Genomic DNA, 12,833 nt, shown 5'->3' with positions numbered 1-12,833 from the left:
TCATTGTAATGTTTTCCAAATCTAAAGTCTGACTGTAGAAAGAAACTTGTTTTCTGTGTCAGATGGATTTGGTTTGATGCACTCTAACCTAAATGATTCCCTAACGCCCTAATTTACAGCCTCTAGTCCATTTTTATGTTAGGATGTTGCATAGATGTTGCAGAGACAGATTTAAAGTATTTAGGTAAACTTAGCCTGTATCTAAGCTAAATGAGGACAATTAGAAAATGGCTAAAACAGGCAAAGTAGGACTAAAAACAATCAAACATCCCACAGTTGATCTGGTCCCAAATTTGGAAATCTTATTTTGAATACTATCTTATTTCAATTAAAAAACAACAGAATTAAGAAAAAAATGTCTTTTACCGTAAGATGAGTGAGGAGTTTATCCTTTGGTTGAAGCAAAATCAAAACGAGTCTTCAGTCTCCACGGTGAAGCTAAATTACCAGCACAATGTTCTGCAAGAATATGTAACAGAAAATCAGTTTCCCTTCCTAAGCGCAGGGTTAATACATCATCTAATGAGGAGGAAGTTCAGAGGTCAGAGTTTAAATAATGATTTTTGGAAAAATAAAACTTGCTACTTCCTGATGAAACACATCCAGGGGGTTTCTATTCCATTAATAACAAAACTCCATGATAATGTATTTCCTGCTTTCTGGTCATAGATGATATGGGAATTTTAGAGGATACTTTCTATTGAACCAATACATACAACAATAAGCAACCCTGCCACTTTATTAGGTACACCTTGCTAGTGGTTGATCGGTGTTCCCGGTGGTGGGTTGAGGTTGGACAGGCCAACAAGGCCACCACTATCCTGCACACAACATGCAGAACCCCAACAGAAACAGTGAATCAGCCAATCACATGGCAGCTCTTAATCCATTCTTTATCTTTCAGAAAGATAAAACTTGCTAGATTAGTTGCTTCTGAACTGATCTGATACTTAATGGCATGATAGCAACACAGCTGCTGCAGATGTTCAGATCTCTTATTCCACCACAGCCCAAAGATGCTCTGATGGATGACGGCCAGGTGACTGGAGGCTCTGAGTACCTCCAGTCACATTGGCAACCTCAGTGAATTCACTGAGGTTGGCAAGAAAATATCATAACAGCTGTAGGTTTGATTCCAGCTTCTTCCAATCACATGTTGGCAGGTGGCCAGTCCATCGCAGGACGTTTATGAAATGAATCTTCAGATAAGACAGAGAGAAAGTCACTGACTGTAAATTATTCATTTAGAACAAAGGACATTCTGTTTCACAACATTCACTGAGGAACATGTGCAGTAATAACTGTTTTTATGAAGCCAACCAGAAATACCATGTTCACCTTTACACTCTCAAAAAAACTAAAAATACATTTTCATATCAAAATGTAATATAGAAAAGGGCATAGAAGGTACATCTTCATAAGATGAGAACAGTAAATCAGTAGCTACAGTGGCAAGCAGGGACCTTTCTTCCAGTTTTGTTTCACAGCTGGTAAATACTGTAAGTGTTGCAGTTTGCATTTTTATTAGATTGTAAAAAGACTTCATTTAAAAAGAAATCTGATAAACTGCATTTTACAGTTTCTCAGTTTCTAAAGCAAAAATCACAGCAAAAATAACGAATGAAGTATTTTTATTGATACATTTGCATATACCAAATCCACTTATATATACTTTGAGATTGACAGAAAGAAAATAAAAAGGATCAAATTGAAAGCCTTTACAAGATGGACTTGTATTCTGAGATAATAGTTTAAGGCACATTTTCTTAAACATAAACAACATTTTATTCAGGATAGAAAAGAAAAAAATCAAAGCTGCCTGAATCATAATTAGATATTAAAAAGATTTAATTAATAGTTCAGAAACATCCAGAATCCCATGTTCAGATTATCCAAGCAGCCTGGCAGATGTTCAGGTTTCAGTTTTCATGTGCAGGCAGAGGTTGGTATTTGGCCCTGGAGGTTTTGGTTTTGTAGATGATCAAGCCACAGACCATCCCAACAGCAGCAAGGAGACATCCAGCCACAAACATCAGGTTCAGGTTCAGGTTGACAGCTGCAGACGAGAGGAACACGCTGCTGATGGAGTCCTGTTCACATTTTATCTGCTGCTCATAAACCTCATCATTCCATCTCCTTACCTGAGGCCCCTCTGGGGTCCGCTTCACGCTTCAGACGCAAAGGACCCTGGGAAACGAAGTGCTGTCCGCTCTGGACCACAGCCTCTCTCTTTCTGCGGCTGAAGCTGCTGGACCTTGTGGAGTTGCTGCATCCCAGTGAGCACCTGGTGTTGGGGTTTCCTGCTTCACACATCATGACTGTGCAGCTGATGTACACCTGAACTCAACAACACACAGCCACTAAAAGAAAGCACTCCCTCTGGTGGACAAGAAGCAGAGCTGCAGTCAAGCAACTTCAGAGCTCTGCTACATTTTCCATCAAATAAACCTAACCTTTGTGTTTATTATATTTATGCTGAAGTAAGTATTCCAACAAATTATTTGTTTATCTTTGACCTTTTTGTTCACAATTAGAAACAGCTGTACCATCATCAACACTAACTGGTCAACATCATATTTAATATCAGCTCCTTGTATCTAAACAGATCAAGTGATTTTACAGAAGACCTGACTTGAAACTCTGTGTTTGACTTTGACAATGACATGTGAATTGATGCATATGAGATGCAGCCTGCACTTCCTCACCTGATCATGCAGGCCGATAAATCTGAAGGCCTCCACGCTGAACTGGAACTGTCTATCGTTGGAAGGTGTATATGTCCGCACAGTCGGGTCAACCCCACACCTGCACCGAGAAAAACAAACAAGTCACAGAGCTACTGAATCAAAGAAAACTCTTTGCTGTTTTGGATATTTGGCAGTTTTGAACCTTGGTCAAATACGGCTGTGGAAATGAACCGTTTTGACTGAAATTTGTCTTCGCCAATATCAATGTGCAATTATGAGCACCTATTATTAATGGTGACGCAGCATTAACATCATGCATGCGTTGGCCAGATGGAAAGCCACGCCTCACCCGTTCTCAATGATGGAGTAGGTTGGATGGTAATTGGGGTTGTCATACGGTGCAGCTCTGCAGGACTCCACAAACATCTCGGTGTTGTTGACAGAGGAGCTGGCGTCCAGCTGCATGTAGATCCTGTTTCCGATGTCAAACTCCAGTGGGTATGAGTTTGGGTCATACTTGGCTTCAAACCGGTCATTCTGGTAGAACTCAAACTGGTATGTGAACGTGCCGAAGCCTTTCTCCCACACCGTGACGTTCTTTCTGTGTGCTGAGAAGCTCAGCGTCACATTCCCCCGTTTGGGGTACTGGCAGTAGAACCGGGCCTCCACCAGGTGCTTCCTGGTGATTAGCTCATTCGGGTCGTCTTCCTTAGTGGTGATCTCATTCTTGAAAATGAGGTAGTCATCGTCTTCCTGCAGAGGGAGTGGTCTGTGTTAAAACAGCTAACTGACTGGGAGGAGATGAGTTGATGTGTCAAACCGCTCTCACCTCGATCTGAGTCCCACATTGGTTGAGGGGAATGATGGCGACGATGTGAGTGTGGTTGGAGTGCCTGCGGAGGCTGCAGACGGTGTTGCTGGGGTCACTGAGGCGAAGATGATCCTCCTGGAGTCCAAAGAAGGAAGCTTTGTCAACCTCAACCTTCATTGCGGATTCGGTGCAGGTCACTGTGGCTTTAACTGGAACGAGGACAGACGTACTAATCAGAAACAGAAGATGATCAGAATAATGTGAAAACAATGACGACAACAAAAATCTTTGAAGGGATTTCTTTTGAAAGCCCTTCAATACTTGACGAAAGAAAACTTTGGACTTGGTGTTCCCTCGGCGGGTCACCGGGGCCCCACTCAGGAGCCAGGCCTGGAGGGGTGTACGATGGTGGCCGGGCTTTTAGGATCACATCTCTGCTTTTTGCGGATGATGTGGTTCTATTGGCTTCATCAGGTCGTGATCTGCAGCTCTCTCTGGAGCGGTTCGCAGCCGAGTGTGAAGCGGCCGGGATGAGGATCAGTGCCTCCAAATCCGAGGCCATCATGGTCTTGAGCCGAAAAAGGGTCGAGTGCCTTCTCCGGGTCGGGGTGTCCTGCCCCAAGTGGAGGAGTTCAAGTATCTCGGGATCTTGTTCACGAATGAGGGAAGAAAGGAGCGGGAGATCGACAGGCTGATTGGCTCAGCGTCTGCCGTCAAGCAGCGCTGTACCGGTCCATCGTGGTGAAGAGAGAGCTGAGCCAAAAAGCGAAGCTCTCGATTTACCGGTCGATCTACGTTCCCACCCTCATCTATGGTCATGAGCTTTGGGTCATGACCGAAAGAACGAGATCGCGGATACAAGCGGCCGAAATGGGTTTTCTCTGCAGGGTGGCTGCGCTCTCCCTTAGAGAGAGAAGCTCAGTCATCCGGGATCGACTCAGAGTAGAGTCGCTGCTCCTTCACATCAAGAGGAGCCAGTTGAGGAGGCTCAGGCGTCTGGTCAGGAGGCCTCCTGGACGCCTCCCTGGTGAGGAGTTCAGGTCCCATCAGGAGGAGGCCCCGGGGAAGACCCAGGACACGCTGGAGGGACGATGTCTCTCGGCTGGCCTGGGAACGCCTTGGGATTCCCCTGGAGGAGCTGGAACAAGTGGCTGGAGAGGGAAGTCTGGGCCTCCCTTCTGAAGCTGCTACCCCCGCGACCCGACCTCGGATAAGTGGAAGAAAATGGATGGATGGATGGATGGATGGATGATGGATGGATGGATGGATGATGGATGGAGGATGGATGGATGGATGGATGGATGGATGGATGGATGGATGGATGGATGGATGGATGGAGGGAGGATGGATGATGGATGGAGGATGGAGGATGGAGGATGGATGATGGATGGATGGATGGATGGATGGATGGATGGATGGATGGATGGGATTTCAAAGGGCCCAGTGATCAACACCATATCTCTAATGGGATTTGTAGTTTCTGAGAAACTGCAGCACTAATCTGGACAGAGGAACTTTAGCAATCTGTTTCTGTATTCTCTCCTCCAAACTCACATCTCAGACTTACTTTGCCGCTTCCTGATTTCCACCAGAACACACCTCATCTCAGACTGGTAGACAGAACGCCTGAAACCAGATGGGAAGAAACAGACCAAAACATTTCAGCTGAGCAGAACATTATTTTAAAAACCATGAAAATGGACATTTTGCAGCATTAGGGCAAGACCATAAAGCTGTTTATATGCTAAACTAAAGTATAAACATCATTATGGTTTCATTTATCCATAATAAATTCCTTTTAACACAAATAAATCCTGGACTCACCCATTCACTGATTCCACAGCGAAGCAGATTGGGTAAAAATCTCCCAGGTCGTCTTCAGTCGGTGTCCATCTGATGATGAATTCGGTTTTTGTGCCCCTGTGTTTGGTGACGTTTGTTGGCCCACTTAAAATCAGATTAAATATCCTGAATAAAAAAGTAATGCAGAGGTTATTATGTTATTCCCAGTAATTGGAGCTTAAAATAAACAGAATTGCATCACATCTATCATTAACCTGTAATCTGACTGAAAGCTTTATCATTACATCGTTTGCGTTACTGATAATAAAATGTGCGTGCATCGCTGTAATTCAGCACACTGCTTGATTGCTAAACAGCAAGTTTCCCCAAGTTTTCTCTGCTTTAAAAAGGTCTGAAAACGTCTGCTGAACCCTGCAGACGCCCTGTCAGAGACCGATCATCTCACTGTAGGACAAAACTGTCATTATGTGTCTGTGCAGAAACAAGTTAGTTTAAAAATAGAAAGATTTAGCATCCATATGTTGCTTTACTGAATTCTGAATGGCTACACCCTCTGACTCTCTGAAGAGTTGCTGACTGCATGCTGTGTGATTGTTAACTTTCTTTGTCAGTTTTTGCTGTGGTGATGTAGCCATGTGTTAAAATGTTAGTGTTGGTAGTTTGGGAACGGAGTTTATTGGCTGAATAATTTCATTGTGAAGTTGAACTTTTTGTATTTTGTCTCTGTATTAATTAAGTTGTTGATGTTTATGTGTTTGCTGTCCAGTTGGGTTGAATTCAGTCATTCTTGAGATTCTGACGAGTTTAGCTGATAGTCCCAGGTAGTCTGGTGTTACTCAGTCACTTAGTTACTTTTTTCAAATGACTTTTTAAAATTAACTTGTCCAACACCGGTTATTACGGACCAGCCGTCAGTGAACTGGTTCTAACTTACGCTGAATGTGTGGCCTGTGCCATGACTCTGAGCTCCAGCTCTTTTTCGACCTCTCCTACGATTCGTTCTCCATCTGAAGGTGTTGGAGCCACAAAGCGAGGCAGGTAGAGTCCGTCCTGGCATGAAGGAACAGGAGGATCCACTGAGGAATGGAAGACAGGAACTAAACTTAAATGTGAAAAACACAGAAGTGTTGTCCTGTAATGATCTTACACAGGCAGAACACGGTTCGTTTTGCAAATTATGGTTACAAAGTTTCAATTAAGGTCAAAATTGGAATACAAACTTCTACTTTGGGTTTCATATATCTGTACATATGACTCCAGAGAAGTCCGTGTCTCATTAACCTCACCACACATCACTGATGCAGTATTTCTACAACTTCATATTTTCGAACAAAGTTCCAATGACGTCCACATTTTGGGTCAGAAGGTGGAGACAATGTCAACTTTAACATCCTACTCTGTTAAAAGGCCCAACAGTGGTGAAGGTTACACACTTCACAGTATGGCTCTAATTTTAAATGTATTTATTTGTATCTAATTTGAGTGACCAACTAGACATTCAACCAGTTTGGATTGTGGGAGGAAGCTGGAGTAGTAAGACTGTGCCACGTATGCATGGAGAAAAAAATGAAGTCTATGCAGACTGTACTGTGCACAGGATTATTAAAGATATCCTTAAAATATGGTGTGCAACAAATATTTTCCAACGTTTACATGGATGCACAACAATCACATTATGGAGACTCTTTACCTAGACTACTTTACAATCTCACTTTTATCTTCCAAATTTGCTCACTTACATTTCTGCAACATCTTGATCATTAGGTGTTGGTTTAGACAAATGGTGCAGAATACATCTTCAATATATTTACATTTTTAAATTACCTGCAACATCATAAATAGTGTCAGAACTTTATTAGAAACAATTAAACCTTTCTTACCAAGAAAAGCGAACTGCAGTGGTAATTCACTGATGGGGGAAATATTTGCCTTTTGGTGGGTTGTACTTTGCAGCCTAGACGACATAGTTGTCGTCCACCACTCACGCCATGGGGTAATGGTTGCAGCAGGAGCTGCTGAAGTTTTAGTCGTTGGTGCAGTTGAAGATGTTTTTGAAATAGTTGGATTTGAAGTACTAACTGTTGGTGCAGTTGAAGATGTTTTTGAAATAGTTGGATTTGAAGATGTTTTTGAAATTGTTGGTGCAGTTGAAGTGGTTGTCTGCCATGACCAAAAGGGGTCAGTAGTTTCCAGTGTGACTGAAATTCCAGTTGCTGCAGGAGTTGACCGCTGCCTCCAGGAGGTAGAGGGTTCTGGGTTAGCAGTAAACTGTTTGGTTTCTGGTGCACCTATTTTTAATGGGTCCCCCACAAGCACCACGTTCCTCTTCATCCTTGTAATCAGTGGGAACTTGCGAGCTTTCGACCCATCTGAGTAGAACAGATCGATAGAGCGTCGTGGAAAGTCTTCTACCACCATCTCAAACCCAAAAGCTCTGTGGTCAGCATTGGTGGACTGGTAGCTCAACCGACAAGAATCCTGACAAAGTTAACACATACAGATTATCAGAAGGCAGTCACCTGTTATCTGAACTACTAAAAGTGTAAATGAGCCTCCCAGCTCACCTGATCAAGTTGAAAACCTGAGATTGAATTGCAGTTGTCACATTCTATGTTTGGGACGTTCCCGTAGCGGCACCGGACTTGGTCTCCATCAGCATCAAACGAGGGCAGGTTGTATGTTCTGGGGCAGTTCTGAGGAACTCTTCATTAGATACAAAATAGATTGTAAATAATGTTCTGCAAACAATCTCTTTATTAAGGTTAAAGAATACAACAAAATGTGTAAGTATGAGGAACATTAGTAGAAACATAAAATCATACGTCTGTAAATAAAGGTATTATTGAAAGTAAGTTAAAAAACTAAATTACCCGTATAAAAAAAGAACTAAAACAAAAAACCTTTAACCACCTTCTGTGCTTCTTTCATGCTTCTCTGCTCTAAATCTTTTTCATGCAATATTTGATTCAGGCACCTCTTCAAAGTGCACTATTGTTTACTTTTCAGAGTATTTAGCCTAAATGTACTTTCTCTTTGTCTTTTGGTCTAACTTAGACAATACATCACACAGTGACATCACACAGTGATTTATTCAAAAGTATAGATTTGGAAAAGTAAATTAAACAGTGGAATGGTACGATACTACCTGATGACAGGGAGGATGGCAATGTTTGGGGATTTATTTGGTTTTCTAGTGTCCGACCTCGCTCCCAAATCCACCAGTGTGTTAAGCCTCCAGTTACTGACAGAGTTACGCGTTGAGGTCCAGCAGCAGCTGGCTGCCCTGGTTTTTAGGAAAGAGAGGACAGATACATTCATTTAAAGCTTGGCACCAAACACTGATAAATTATATCAACTGGTCTTTGTTTTGATAAGAAGAAAACATTCACCTGAACTTCACCGGTTTGTCAGAAGGGAGAATCCAACTCTCAACGTTTTCTGCTTCACACCACTGGTTTTCATAGGACGGTTCATCTGCGCTGCTGTCGATTTGAGATAATTGTCTGCTGGTGGCGTAGGAACAGTTTCCGCTGTAACAGTGCCAGTAGTGGGAGTAACCACAGGTATCATAAGTACCTCTGGTCCGGACTGACAGCTGGTGAGAAACAACATAAATAAGCAAAAGATAAATCAACATTTTTCATGCAAAGAATTTGTTTTTTATTATCCATAAACCAAACAAAAATGAAGCTAGAAATGTAGCATAACTTATGAAACTAACTGATCCATTTCTAAATACGCACATCAGCTTATATGCAAAATGAACAAAAGTCAAAATTCCTGCAAAATGCTCTGTATTCAGTAGATTAGACATGGAAGACATTTCTGCTTAAATTCTTATAACAGGTGGTTTTGATTGTTTCTTATTTGTTCACTTATCAATCAATCATACAAAGAATGACAAACTAATTAATCATTCAGACAGTTGACTGGGTAATCAATGAATCTAAGGATCAATTAGTTATTGATTCCAGCAACCATTCAACCAATTTATCAAGTAATTTGTTAATTGATCACTTATTTAGTAAAGAGATCACCCAGACAAATGATCAGTACATCAATTAGTCACTAATCAGTCTATCGACCAGTTTTTATTTTATTAAATACTTAATGGATAAATATTTTAGCAAGTGAATTAAAAATGTTAATGTTTTGTCATTACGTAAAATTTCTGAGATTCTGGAACTACTAGCCTATGAAATCTAAGGTATAAAAAAATCTCACATTTTTTCTTGCAGAAAACATCTTTTCAAATTTTTAAAATAAAAAAGCTGAGTTGTCTTAGACAAGGTTCACAAAGTAAACCAGGGTTCACTTTATATGATATCTTGAACTTTTACCTTCTCTTATACAATTTACATATAAAGTATAAAGATACTTTATATGTAAATATGCAAGAAGCTCAAGGTAAAAAAAAAAAGTAAATGTAAATTTTTTTATGGTAATTTGGAGGAAAAAACATAAGACCTGTGTGAGCTACATAAGAAGAATGTGTTCATAATTTCTCCTACTTATGCCATAACAGACAAAAAGATAACGTATTTTAGATAAATAGCCTGCTGCTGATTTAAAATGATTGTTTTCAACCTTAAACGATCCGTCTGGGTTTCTGCCTTTGTAGGCGATGTTCATGGTTCCGCCCCAGTGTTGCAACGCTGAGATGACGGAGGTCAGCAGGAGCAGCTGAAGGAGGAGCAGCACTGTGGAGGCCATCGTCACGCTCCCAGCACAACTTGAATATGCTCACATTTACCTGCAGCATCTTAAATACACCTGTCTGAGCAGGGAGGAGCTCCAGGTGAAGGACTGTGTACTTCAGTTTGGAGCAATGAGGCGATTGCAGAACTGGTTTTATGGAACAATTGGGATTACAACACTTTTTACTGTAATTACATGCAATAGTGAGTTGGGCCACCCATCCACCTCCACACACAATGAAGCTGAACTTTTCCCACTTTTAGAGCATTCAGATTAGTTATCGAAATCTGAACAAATCAATCCTGTTTTGCGGTCCAGCAGCTTTGCCAGTAACAGAAGAGGAAATGCCCGAATGATTACGCAGTGGAGAAAGAAGATAGATGTGTTTAGTTTTTTATGTGCTTAAATTATCAGCATCAAACACAACTCCAAGGAAATATTGGGTCAACCTTCCAGGTCCTTGAATCCAGGTGTCCAGTTACCTTCATGCCAACAGGTGTAAAACACCCAGCACCTCGGCATGCAGGCTGTTTCCATAGATATTTGTTAAAAAACAAAATATGTAACCCAGTAAACTTCAGACTGGTGGCTTTATGGAGTGACACCAGTCAGATAAGTTTGGAAGAAAGTGAGCATGATAGCAACTGAGCCATGAACTGGTAGGTTGAGTAAAATCCTGTGCAGGGATTACCAGTTTTCTCAAAAGCCAAGGAAAGCTTGTCACTGCGCTGTGTGCAGTTTGAGATTGTAGCTCTAGAGGAATTCAAGAAATTTCTAGATCGAATTGCTTGTTCATGAGAGTTAACCCAACAAACAGTGCTGTGTAATAAGCTTGTCCTTCAGGTGCCTCTGTGTCTTCTCAGTTGGTTAACTTTTTGTAAAGACGATATTATACTGCAGCCACAAGAAAATTTGTAAAGACCTCCACAAAGACTGGAAAACCAATAACCAGAACTCTGAAAAATCAGAGTCCTGATGCACATTATAGAATATTATGTAGAGCATATTGTAAAACTTGTTTCTATGGTAAAATGTTAAACCATAGTGATAAGCCTGGCAAATAATATTCTCTCGTTTTACAGATTTTATGTGAACTTACTATTCATTTATGACGAAAAGAAAGGCACAAAGGAATAGGATTTTTCAAAGGCTCTGCTTCACCCTTTGTCTTTGGTTCTTTTATTCTTGGAAACACAAGAAGAGTACATTTCTTCTCACTGTACACAGAAGGTAACAATAACCCCTGGGACTTACTGCACAGTGAAAAACAAAGAACAGCTGAGTCTGAACTGAAGCAGTTCTTCTGACTGAAAAGAAACAAAAGTTAACAAAATAATACTTCATCTATTTACCTGAATGATGGTCTAAAGGAAAATGTCAAAGTTTAACAAAATGCAACTGTTTTCTCAGCCTCACCTTAGTTTTTGCCTTTTGGTAATTATTTTATCTGCATACCTTGGTGGTTTTTTATATTCTGTCATCACAGGTTGATCATTCAGAATTTTAAGACTTTGCTTATTTTTATTTTATGATTTACAAGCTAAACTGGTACAAGACTATCCTACAACAAACTTCTCTAGAAATCGTGATGAAAATTAAGATTCATTGGCTTAAAGTGTATGGAGAGGTAACTGCTGGTTATTGAAATAAGACAACATTACCAGTGACTGAAACTGTAAAAGGACTAACAGAAAGCTAACCAGAACCATGGCAAACAGTCCTGGCTGGAACTGCCGTGGCACAAAGCTGAAAAATAAATCCTTTAGATCTGGGAAAGAAAACGGCACTACAAGAAAACAACCTGGTGAACGTAGAAACAAGGACAAAGTAATAACCTTCTGTTGTGAAAACAATTAAACTGAAAATGGAGGAAGTCCAATAAAATCAGCCTTGCTGCACTTCTAATCTGAGTCACGGGAAGAAAGCTTAACTTCAAAAACAAGTCAGAGGCATGAGGCAGGATTGAGTTGTAATAGCTCCTTCTGAACATATTGAGGTCCAGAAGAAGAAAAACAATAAGCTACAAACCCTAATAGTTGGTGATGGAGTAGTGAATGGGTTTACAAGTTTTTGAAGAAAAAGAAAATTCAAAGTACTTAGTTTTGCCAACGACATGGTGTCTGATATCTTACATTTCATTAGCTGCAGCTATTTAATCAGTTAACTCCACTAAGAGCTGCAGAGCCTTTCTACCCCAACTCCTGGGGTAGAAAGGAGTTGGGGTAGAAATCCTTTCTACCCCAACTCCTGCCATTTACCATATGAGCTTAATGCTTTCCTAGTCCTAATCCATCGGGTTCAATATGACGATGGTCCACTCTTTGCAGCTAGAACAGCTTCAACTCTTCTGGGAAGGATGTCCACAAGGTTTTAAAGTGTTTATGGGGATTTTTGACCATTCTTCCAGAAACTTATTTGTGAGGTCACGTACTGATGTTGGACGAGAAGGCCTGGCTCTCACCCTCTGCTCTAATTCATCCCAAAGGTGTTCTATCGGGTTGAGGTCAGGACTCTGTGCCGGCCAGTCATGTTTATCCACATCAGACTCTACCCTCCATGTTTTTATGGACCTTGCTTTGTACTCTGGTGTAGTCATGTTGGAAGAGGAAGGGGCCAGTTCCTAACTGTTCCCACAAAGCTGAGATCCAGGGATTGCCCCAAATATCTTGGTATGCTGAAGCATTCAGAGTTCACTGGAACTCAGGGTTCAAGCCCAGCTCCTGAAAAACATCCCCACACCATGATCCTCCCTCCACCAAACTTTACATTTGGCACATTGCAGTCAGACAAGTATCGTTGTCCTGACAACCACCAAACCCAGACTCATCCATCAG

General features: G+C 41.1%; 1 protein-coding gene across 3 annotated transcripts in view; it reads right to left on the bottom strand.

The window, feature by feature from the left end:
- Positions 1–1,714: 1,714 nt before the first annotated feature.
- Positions 1,715–12,833, bottom strand: part of LOC116716495 (CUB and zona pellucida-like domain-containing protein 1) — a 29,150-nt gene continuing 18,031 nt past the window's right edge. For 2 of the 3 annotated variants that reach the window (XM_032557316.1, XM_032557319.1), the window contains 3 exons: positions 2,706–2,805; positions 2,142–2,337; positions 1,715–2,056 (listed from right to left, as the gene is read on the bottom strand). In XM_032557316.1, coding sequence (XP_032413207.1) covers positions 1,920–2,056; positions 2,142–2,337; positions 2,706–2,805 — 433 coding nt within the window. In that variant the 3' untranslated portion in view covers positions 1,715–1,919. Of the gene's footprint in view, positions 2,057–2,141; positions 2,338–2,705; positions 2,806–3,036; positions 3,441–3,516; positions 3,708–12,833 lie in introns of all 3 variants that reach the window. The other variant, XM_032557317.1, reaches the window with a different exon arrangement.

This window comes from Xiphophorus hellerii, unplaced genomic scaffold (assembly GCF_003331165.1).
Source record: "Xiphophorus hellerii strain 12219 unplaced genomic scaffold, Xiphophorus_hellerii-4.1 PGA_scaffold_59__1_contigs__length_156853, whole genome shotgun sequence".
Taxonomy (NCBI): Eukaryota; Metazoa; Chordata; class Actinopteri; order Cyprinodontiformes; family Poeciliidae; genus Xiphophorus; species Xiphophorus hellerii.
This window is presented reverse-complemented; position numbering and strand designations above follow the sequence as displayed.